This window comes from Humulus lupulus, chromosome 7, assembly GCF_963169125.1.
Source record: "Humulus lupulus chromosome 7, drHumLupu1.1, whole genome shotgun sequence".
NCBI lineage: Eukaryota > Viridiplantae > Streptophyta > Magnoliopsida > Rosales > Cannabaceae > Humulus > Humulus lupulus.
The window spans coordinates 106,248,341-106,258,508 of record NC_084799.1 but is presented as its reverse complement, the minus strand read 5'-3'; the positions used below and the strand labels follow the sequence as shown (position 1 = coordinate 106,258,508).

The window sequence follows — 10,168 nt, the reverse complement described above, 5'->3', positions numbered from 1 at the left end:
AGGGTTTACAACTCTTTCAAACTTTTTTTTAAAAAAAATATATTATTTATTCTTTCTTTCTCTCTCCAAATTTATTAGTTTTTTTTTTCTTTTTTCTTTCTTTATCTATTCTTTTCTGTTATTTTAATTAATAAAAATATTTAAATTATGCAATAAAAAAAATATAGAAAAAGCTCGTGTATAATGTAATGTAAAAATAGAGAAAGTGAGGTAATGTAAAAATAGAGAAAATATGATTTTAGTAATGCATTTTAAAAGATTGAGTAAATATTTGCGGGAGTGCTCTAAGACTATATTTGTTGAAGGGGAAAAGAGAGAGGAAAGAAAAGTATATTGAACTGGAAAAAAAAAATGTATGTTTGATATGAGAGAATAGAAAGTGAAAAGGAGGAAAAAATAAGATGGATCCCATAATATATTTTTCTTTAAGTTTTTTCATATCGATGATAGGAATAAATTACTAATATATTCTTATTTTCTTAATTTTAAAATATAACTTTAAGATGCAATAATAATTATAAAAATAATCTAATTTTTTTTACTACCAAACAACTAGCTAGAGTAGAAATACACATTCTTCTTTTCTATCTTAATAAATATTTTATTTTCCTCTTATTTTTTCTTTCCATCCTACTTTATTTTCTTCCAACAAAACATAGTGTAAATGTATTTCATCCGGTAGTCAGACCTAGATATGAGAAGAAATGAATATAAGGCCGAAATGGTAAAACGGGGCTGAGGGTGAGGAATGAGATTCGCTGCCTTGCTTGTTGGGCTTAGGAGAGGAAGGATATGTCCTTGATTGCAGAAAAACAAGACGGTTTGATGTTTAAGTTTAGCTTTATTGATGGTTTTTAATGTTCAATTTTTATCACCATCTAAGATATTTCTTTTTAAAAAATCATTATAATTCTATATATAACAATCATATAGACTTGTATGTGCTCAACTTTTTCCAGAAACAAGTGGTCGTAGTAGCCTATTGATGGCTCATTACAATTAAAAACCAGACTATATTGACTTTTGTTGTATAGGCAACGTTTCCTTCATATAACGCAGATCAAAACCATAAATGATTCCTATAGAAGCTTAAAACCTGAACACTTGGAATTTTACATTTTCTTTTCTATTTTGATTTTGTGGTGGACGAATAGCAGAACTAGCTACAGTATGTACAGTAGTAGCAGCTTCCCCAAGTAGAAAAAAAGTTCAAATCTCATCAGTGGCAGAATCAATTGGTGTTACCTTGTCTATTGTTTCAGCCTCATCTTCCACGGGACTTTGATTCACTTCTACTGTGTTGTCGTTCAAAGGGCCTTGTGGGATTCCAAAGAGTGTTGTGAAAATCTGTCTATGGCATTCATCACAAAAGTAAACATATGTAAAATGTCCCTCGTATGGCAGTTTATGTACTGCAGCTCCTGGTAGAATCCGGTGCACAAAATCCGTCATTGATGGCGGAACAACCCTGTCATCCATTCCCTGTTCAACATTGGGAGATAGAGAAGAAAAGATCACAACTCAGTAGTGTATAATTAAGGATATTGAAACAGTGTGAACCACTGATAATTTTCTATACTGGCAGAGCAGGCGTGCTGGTTTTTAGTTAATTTTAACAGTTGAAGTTACCATAATCATGAAGTTAATAACATTTGGTTTGTTAGATTTCTAATCTGCAGGGAAGTGAGTCCATAGCTGTAAGTATTACTATCTGAAATGAAAGCTATACTGTTCGGTAAACTTGAAATAAATAACTTTATGCTTATATAAATAAAAAAGTAAAAACAAAACTTAAAAATACGTTTCGGTAAGTGATTTTAAACATAAATGTTCAGTAAAATATAAATAAAAAACAGTTTTCTTGATTTTGTTTCAAGTTTTTCAAATCAAATAAATAAAAACTATTTTTTTAAAAGTTTACGGAACAGCACAAGTAATCAGAAGAAAGAAAGAACGTGTGATGCAGATCTCACTAACCTGCCATATGTGAATTGGACCTAGAAAGCCCAAGTACTCTTCCTGGTCTACAATGAGCATTGACTTGAGCCAATTAAGCACACCTTTGCCTCTCTCTTTCTTTTGCAATTTAAGTTCTGCAAGACAGAAACCCCAATTTGAAACTTGCATTACAGCTTCCTCAATGAAGGGTTTTACATCTCCCTGTCTAATTGATTCTTCCACATCCCTCTGCCAGAATTCTTCATAGATTGGGTCCTCTATTAAAGCTCTGTCCTGGAGAAGGTCAGAAAATTGTTCATCAAGGCTTTGAACAGGTTAAGTCTTAATTGGCTAGGGACATAAAGTTCAAGACTTTTAACTTTGAAAGGGAAGGAGTCAACTTCTGATTCAGAACCAATGCAAAGCAAAAGCTTTTACACTCTAGCATATTCTAAACCTTTTCTTCCGAACCTCATTAAACCTTATGACAGCCTAAATTTTATAAACCGGCTCACTAGTGAAAAGTGAAAAAAACTACAAAATTGTAACATATAAGACATGAGTTGCAAATGCCGTACCCTCTTTCCCAGAGACATGGACAACCACTTGTCTATCTGACCGTGCTTTCCAGATAAGAAGCTTCTATGATAGAAATAAGCAAGAAATCGAGGAAACCTTCGAGCTAAAAAGTACATGAATTTTTTCCATCGTGTCCACTTTTCCCATGTTCTACGTCTCTCTTCCCTACTCATGGTTTGATCATATGGATTTACCATAGGAGCAAACATTGCCGCGCCTGCAAGGTAGGTGTAAACACTAAAACATGATCCTTTCCCCGTTTTTTTCTTTCTTTCTCTCTCTAAATGAGAACATTCACATTATGTTGTTAGGATATAGGTAAATGCTGAACACTGACCAAGTGTTCTAAACACCACCAAGAGAGTAGTAAACATAGATTAGTTTTTAAGAGATAATGCAAAATGGTAAAATATCTTTGTTCTATTTCTTTAACAAATTATAATACCAGTATCAACTTAGGCGCACTTGTCACAGTGGATCCGCTCATGCTATTTTGAATTGAAAATAATAAGCATAGTAACAGTAATAATTTAAGCCTACTTGTAAAATGAATCGGGCCTGTGCTATTTGGCTAGGAGAAAAAAAATTGTCATCCATCATGGGTACTAAAAATTCGTGATCCTAAAATATAGTCGCAGATATATTCGCAATCTTATAACTATGAAATTGAGAAGCAAAAAAAAGTTCTTTTGAAGGAAAAAGAAAAATTCATTCAAGAATAGGATCATAGGTCATCAGTGTATGCCATCCTAGAATGGCTAAGCTGATCTAATGTAGTTATGCATGCAAACAAAGATTAAAGGATCCTCACAGAGAAGAGCTTGATACCGGCAAGTTTTTCTGGAATGAATCTAAGCGCTGCCCAAGCATGGATGCTCCCGCTTGAGTATCCCACAACCCACAACTTTCCAGTAACACCAACAGCATTAGCTAAGAGTGACATATCCATCGCTGAAGATTCGAGGGTTCTTTCAGGATGAGGGTCACTCTCTCCAAAACCAGGAAGATCATATGTTAACCAGCGAACACCAAATTCTTCAAGTAGTGACGCTTTAAGCCCAGGTATTCCTAAATTAGCAGAATAAAAGACACCAAAAGTAAGAGGAACGAATAAAATATATATTGCATTTGACAAAAATGAGTGTACTTTCAGCAACCAAATTATAAAACCTGCAAGTCTGGAGGAAAGAAAAGCATGCGGAGCAATCACAGAAAATCTAGCTCTCTCAGCAGGAACGCCTTGCTCCCTGTATGCTATATATCTACCATCAGGAAGCACTACACGGTTGGCACTAGGAGGGTGTAGGTACATTTTCTTAGTCACTGGAGTGGGAGTGGGAGCCGTAGAAGAAGAGTATTCCCATTCCATGGTAAAACTCAAGACTGCATAATTGTTTGCTATTTCAGTAAAAAATTAAACATCAATATATTAAGCAACAGCTTCCTTAGTCTTACGAAGAGCACGAAAAAATAGAGAAGTATTCAAAATTCAATCAATTTATTACCCAAATGCGTAGTTAACTAGAGATACCAAACAAATAAACGGATTTTGGAAAGGCATCGAGTGGAATTGAACTATTTTGAATACCCCAAATTCACATCTCTCTGACCCTTCCATCTCTTTCTTTTCGAACAGAACTGAGAAAACCATGGATTCGCGATATATATAATTATAAATACATATATATATATATATATGGCAACCTTAGTAAAGAAAACCAGATTTTCTAAATACTGTTTGGTTTCCGAGAAAGTAGAGGAAAACGAGGAAAAAGTCTGCTGACAAAAGTTTCCCTTCAGAAAGTGACCAAGTCAGGCTCCGTTGATGACCAAATATTGGGTCTCCCAAAATAAAAAATCAAAAGCTCAAATCTCAAGATTCATTCTCTCCGTCTCTGACATTCTCTCAGCAAGCCTCATTTTCCAATAACCAAACAAATTCCACCACTAACTAACCTCAGGAAAAAAAATTCAAAAATAAATTTAACTAACCGATTACTTACGCACCTGCAAAAGCAAGAACGAGTACGAACAAGATCACGGACCAGGAGTGAAGTGGGTCCTTGTCCTCGGGCAAGTACTCATTGAAGAACCTCAATTTCAAGCGAATCTTCTCACATGGCCCTCGGATCCTCCTCCCAATATACGACTCCTTCCCAAACTTCCTAACCAAGAAGGAATCACGATTCGCCAAGCTCTGCTTGAATATATCTCTACACCCTTTTCCGAACTCCACACTCATCTCCGCCACGCCCTTGAGAAACTCTCTCGCGTAGTCCCTCATGGTTTCGGACCTTACTGTATTGGCATCGCCTGAGTCCATTCCAACCGAACCGCCGGTTCACGGAGCTCCGGCTTCTCTTGCAAGATCGTCGGCGGTCCCAGGCTTGGTCGGGACGACGTCGGTTTCAGTATCGGAGTCTCTTACATGTAAGCAACGCGACGAGCGACAATGGAGAATAAAGCATACATAAATGTATGTATATATATGTTTAATTGTTATTGTAATTGTATGCGAGTGAGGGAAGACGAAATGGGTCTGGTTGGTTGTGAGAAGTGAAAAAATATATGGAAAGTGTTAACGAAAATAAAGAGAAAAGTAGTAAAAAAAAAAGATAAGAAGTTGACAGAGAGAGAGAGAGTGGAGAGGATGTCGTTTTAATTGGTTTTGGAGTTTGGAATCTTGCGTTTTGAATGGGAAAGGACGTGAGCTAACAGTTCCTGACTTTCCAAATTGATTTTTTATTTTTCTATATATAATAAAAAAAAGTTTAAAAACAATGTAGCAGTTATAAGAGTAAGACCTTGATGATGTGATATAAACAGTGTGCTATATTTTGGAAAAAAAAAACTCCATATATTATATATTTAGCATAAGTTTTATTATTATGTTCTAATGTATAATTTTAAAAAATTTTTGTAAAATTTAATATTTTGTTAATACTAATTTGATATTTATTGAAAATATAAAAAAAATCATTTTTTTATGGGCCCATTTGGTAAAATTTTTGTTTTTGAATTTTTTAAATACAAAAATAAAAATATTATTTTATTTTTGTTTCTTTATTTTTAGAAAATAAAAATATGTTTGGTAACTATTTTTGTTTTTTGTTTTTAAAAATAAAAAATAATAAACGCATTTGATAACTTTTATTTTTATTTTTTGTTTAACAATATAAGGTGTTAATTTGAAGAAGAGAAGAAAAAAAAAGGAAAAATTGAAAACTGTTTAAAAAAAAATGAAAGTGAAAAAATTATATTTTCAAAATTTAATAAATTTTAATTACAATTTAAAAAAATAATAAATAAAAATAGAGTTAGCAAACACATTTTATGTTTAATTTTCAAATTTTTAACTAATTAAATAAAAAAACTATTTTTTTAAGTATTACCAAACAACACCTATATTTTATTATTGATAATATAATATAATAATAAAATAAAAAGTTTAACATTTAATGTAAATAGATAAAAATAATACTAAAATAATATAAATAACATAAAACTAAAAAAATTGTAGCATTTATGGTGATGCAAAATATGCACTATGCTATATTGTGTGCTAAATTTGGCCAAACTTTTAGTATGCGACAAATTTGGCACAACTTTTGGCACACTATTAGAGCAAAATTTTTGTAAAGTGAGTTATATTTTAGCAATGCATCACTAATTTGGCACTCCATTAAAGATGTTCTATTGATTAATTTTCAAGACAAATATGTTATTATATATTATAATTAAATAACAAATTAAAGTTTGTCAAAAAAAAATAACAAATTAAAGTAAGCATGACCACTTAACATCATGTATAAATATAGCAAAAGTTTAATAATTTTAAAATAACGCACGACGTAAGTGTTTTTTTTTACATATTGGTGGGTATAAAGGTTTTTTTTTCTCTATTTTTCAACTGACAAGGATCTTCTAGTGACTCCTTCACCTCTCTCATTTGTAGGTCATTTTCAGCTTTGGTCTGTGGCTAGTTGTCCATGATTGAGAGGGGCGGTCGTATAATGCAGGTGTGGATGGTTGGGTTCAATACTTGGAAGAAGGGTCGAACTTGGTGTCTTTTCGTTGACTTTTTGTCGTACGATCGGGGCTTAGGGTTAGTTAGTGGTGGGGCTTGGGATTTGTATTTGCAATGGTTGCGAGAATGGTGGTTCTACGAGGGTGCAGTTGGGGGTGGTGGTTCTAGTGGGATTGGGTTTGAATCCGACGGGTTTAGGCTTGGCAGTGAAGATGGCTTGGGATGGTGTGGTTTGGTAGGTTGGGTTTAGTCTCATGGCAGATAGCTTTGTGATTGGGATCGTGGTGTTGTGGTCCTCTTCAGTGCTAGGTGTTGTTCCCTTATGTCTGTTTATTTTATGTTTGTTTTGTTTTGAGTTGTTTTATTTCACTATTTCATTTAGTGAATAATGCCCCTACATGGGAAGTTGTAGTCCACCTCACTTTGTCACGTTGTTCTTTGTCACTGTTCTCAGTGAGAGATTTTAGTGGCCCAATACTATGATAAAGTTAAGTGTCAAGATGCTTTAGGCTCCTAGATGATTTACGCCTTATTTGTAATTTAATATTAGTATTTGTAAGATTTTCTTTTTTATTAATGGAATTTTTCACTTAAAAAAATAATGCATGGTGTGACTTTGAGGGAATGAAATATGATAAGAAAAAAGAGCTTTTGAATTACCATAAAATTAAATAAATGTCAATTTGTGCATAGCTCAAGGATTTTTAGACATTAATTTTTTTGAAAAATACCAAAGATGTAATATTTATTCTTATTTTGTATAATTTTATTTTGTTAGAGTGTTAGTCATAGCTGGGTAAGGCAACTTCTACCCACTTTTGTTCCAACACTTTTTTACATGGTTTGTTTATAAAACAATTTTTTAACACTAAGTTTGGGTGGATGGACATAAATTCACTTGTGAGTAGAGAGATGGAGATTGAGTTTTTCTTTCTAAATCTCTAAAATTTAATATTTTTATTTTTTGATTGTTAAAAGAAAAAGATAAAATAAAATATATTAAATGTCACAATTTTTTTTTTAAATTAATAAAGGTCTATATAAAATTTTTAATAATTAATTTTTTTTTTCTATTTTTTAATATCACTTCTAATATCAAACAACATAAAAACTAATATTCTCTCCATCCATCGTATTATCCATCTATTCCTAAGCTCTTCACCAAATAGCCTAAAATTCTCTATACATGAGAAAATATTAGGTATATTGCACATGGGTGCCTAACCCCAACCTTACCTCATTAAATCGTTTAGGTCCCAAACTAATTTTTATAATATTTGGATCCTAAATTTAAGGGAATATACTCATTTGGTACTCTATGTTTTTACAAAGTATCATTTTGGTACCCTTTGTTTTCAATAATGCTCATATGGTACATTGTATTTTAAAATCGTACATATTTGGTACCCTAAACTTAGATTTGATAGATAAAATTTTGTCAATTTAATCAAACTGCTGTCAATTATGTAAGTTACAAATTTAAATTTAATTACATAATTAAATATAACTGATGACAGTTTGATCATATTGACAAAATTTTATCTATCAAATCTGAGTTTAGGATACCAAATATGTACGATTTTAAAATACAGGATACTATATGAGCATTATTGAAAACAGAGGGTACCAAAATGATACTTTGCAAAAACACAAGGTACCAAATGAGTATATTCCCTAAATTTAATTCCATATCATATCTATCCTTAGCTCATTTTCTACTTCTAACAATCATTAAAGGACACGTGCAAACATAGAAATAAGGGAATAAGTGATACACGAAAAAAAAATGAGAATGTGATAACTCAAAACAAAGTAGTATACTAAAGTTATGTTTAACCATATAAATTTAAATTTTGATTATTAATTGTATTCATTCAAGTATTAAGTTATGTTGCATAGTAATAATTATATTCTTTCAATATTGAAGTTATTTGTTATTATAAGTTTTGTTATTGTAAGTCAGTAAAATTTGACGAATTTGGAAGATAGCTGCAATTCCTAGATAAGTTTTTCTTATTAATATTGTTAACTGCTTTTTTCGCTATCAACATAATCTAAGAACTTGACAGAAACTAGAAGAAACTAACACAAATGTTTTACATGATTCAAACTATAAAAGAGTCATAGTCCATGAGTCTTTGGTATTAGTGAGTTTGAAGCTTGTTTGAGCAAGCTTCAATGGAGTCTCAGACGACGTATATATTGCTCTGACTTTACAATGCTTAACTAGCTAAAGTTCTGAACCCTTTACAAGGAGATATCCCAGCCATATTTATAGAGGCCTGAGTCATTAATGCCCTTAATGGACAATAAATACAACATTCCCTATTATTTGGGGAGAAAAATACTAATTAATTACTTAGGGATGCACTAATAAAAGACCATGGGCCCATGCAGATTGCACGAGGCCCATTCTCATAAAGATGCCTACCAACCTTATGGGGAACAAGCATTTGACCGTGTCAGGATACGACGCACGTTCGCCCATGTCAGGCGGCGTTGTGGGAAACATGCATTGTTGAGTGTACGATCTTGACACCACTAATCGAAGCGCACAAAAAGTTGTCGGATGATCTTCTTATGGGTCACAGTTGCAGCGACTGACTCGTGGCAGCTACTCTAGGTCAGAGGAGAACAATCATAGACCTGGGGATTGGTGAATGAAGAGAGCAAGGACCATATGAATGGTCCTCGGGGCGTGACCTTACTTGGAGACATCCATGCCTTGGAGACGGGACACGGGATGTGGCCTCGCTTGGAGACATCCACTGTAATGTCCTAAATTACCTAAATAGCTTGGGGCTTGATTAGGGGGCAAGGATGAAAAATTATGGAAATTATGTGATTATGTGATATATATGTGTATTATTATATGATGATGTGAGTTATATTATAATATGACTTGATATGCATGTGTTAGGTGTATTAAATATGCATGTGGGCCCATTTCTGATTAAAATGACATTTTTCGCAATTTGGCCTGTTACAAGTATATTTGACATATATGTGATATATGTGTTGTGGATGCTCAAAATTTCAAGCTTGTGAAAGACCCAAAGTACATACTCAAGTCCCCTAAACGCCTAAATACAGGCCTCGCAAGGAGCATCTCGCGAGGGCCTCGCACCCAGCTGCCACGCCTCGTTGGAGGCGTCTCGCGAAGGTCGCGTGCCCAGGTACTTTGCCTCACGACGCCTCGCGCCCCCTAGTCGTGCCTCGCTGGAGGTGTCTCGCGAGAGGGCATGCCACAACTCGGCGTACCCACCAGCCAGCAGCCTCGCGAGGGGCGTCTTGCGAGGGCCTCGTTCCCAGCCGCCTCGCCTCGCTGGAGGTGTCTCGCGAAGGCCACGCGCCCAGATGCTCCGCCTCGCGCCCCCTAGCCGCGCCTCTCTGGAAGCGTCTCGCGAGAGGGCGTGCCACAACTCGTGTGCCCAGCAGCCTCGCGAGGGCCTCGCGCCCCCTAGCCGCGCTTCGCTGGAAGCGTCTCACGAGAGAGTGTGCCACATCTCGGCGTGCCCAGCAGCCAGCAGCCTCGCGAGGGCCTCGCGCCCCGTAGCCGCGCTTCGCTGGAAGCGTCTCGCGAGAGAGTGTGCCACATCTCGGCGTGCCCAGCAGCTTTGCAAG

General features: G+C 34.8%; 1 protein-coding gene across 2 annotated transcripts; it reads right to left on the bottom strand.

Annotated features, from left to right (window-relative positions):
- Positions 1-993: 993 nt before the first annotated feature.
- LOC133788512 (uncharacterized) lies at positions 994-5,096 on the bottom strand. Of its 2 annotated transcripts, none has more exons than XM_062226024.1 (6): positions 4,525-5,096; positions 3,688-3,915; positions 3,346-3,585; positions 2,517-2,734; positions 1,978-2,232; positions 994-1,482 (listed from the first exon to the last, which is right to left on the bottom strand). In XM_062226024.1, the coding sequence occupies exons 1-6, from the start codon at positions 4,838-4,840 to the stop codon at positions 1,210-1,212; spliced, it is 1,530 nt and encodes a 509-aa protein (XP_062082008.1). In that variant the 5' UTR covers positions 4,841-5,096; the 3' UTR covers positions 994-1,209. The 2 variants fall into 2 exon arrangements, with proteins under 2 accessions (XP_062082008.1, XP_062082009.1); XM_062226025.1 differs by having other exon boundaries at positions 3,688-3,900; positions 4,525-5,091.
- Between the last annotated feature and the right edge of the window lie 5,072 nt (positions 5,097-10,168).

What these genes read in the sequence shown, in the direction of transcription:
- LOC133788512 (XM_062226024.1), bottom strand. Translation starts at nt 4,840, where the DNA reads ATGGACTCAGGCGATGCCAATACAGTAAGGTCCGAAACCATGAGGGAC. An exon ending in ACTCGTTCTTGCTTTTGCAG is followed by an intron (nt 3,916 to 4,524) that starts GTGCGTAAGTAA and finishes TTACTGAAATAG; the next exon opens with CAAACAATTATGCAGTCTTG. An exon ending in CCATGTCTCTGGGAAAGAGG is followed by an intron (nt 2,233 to 2,516) that starts GTACGGCATTTG and finishes GACCTTCTCCAG; the next exon opens with GACAGAGCTTTAATAGAGGA.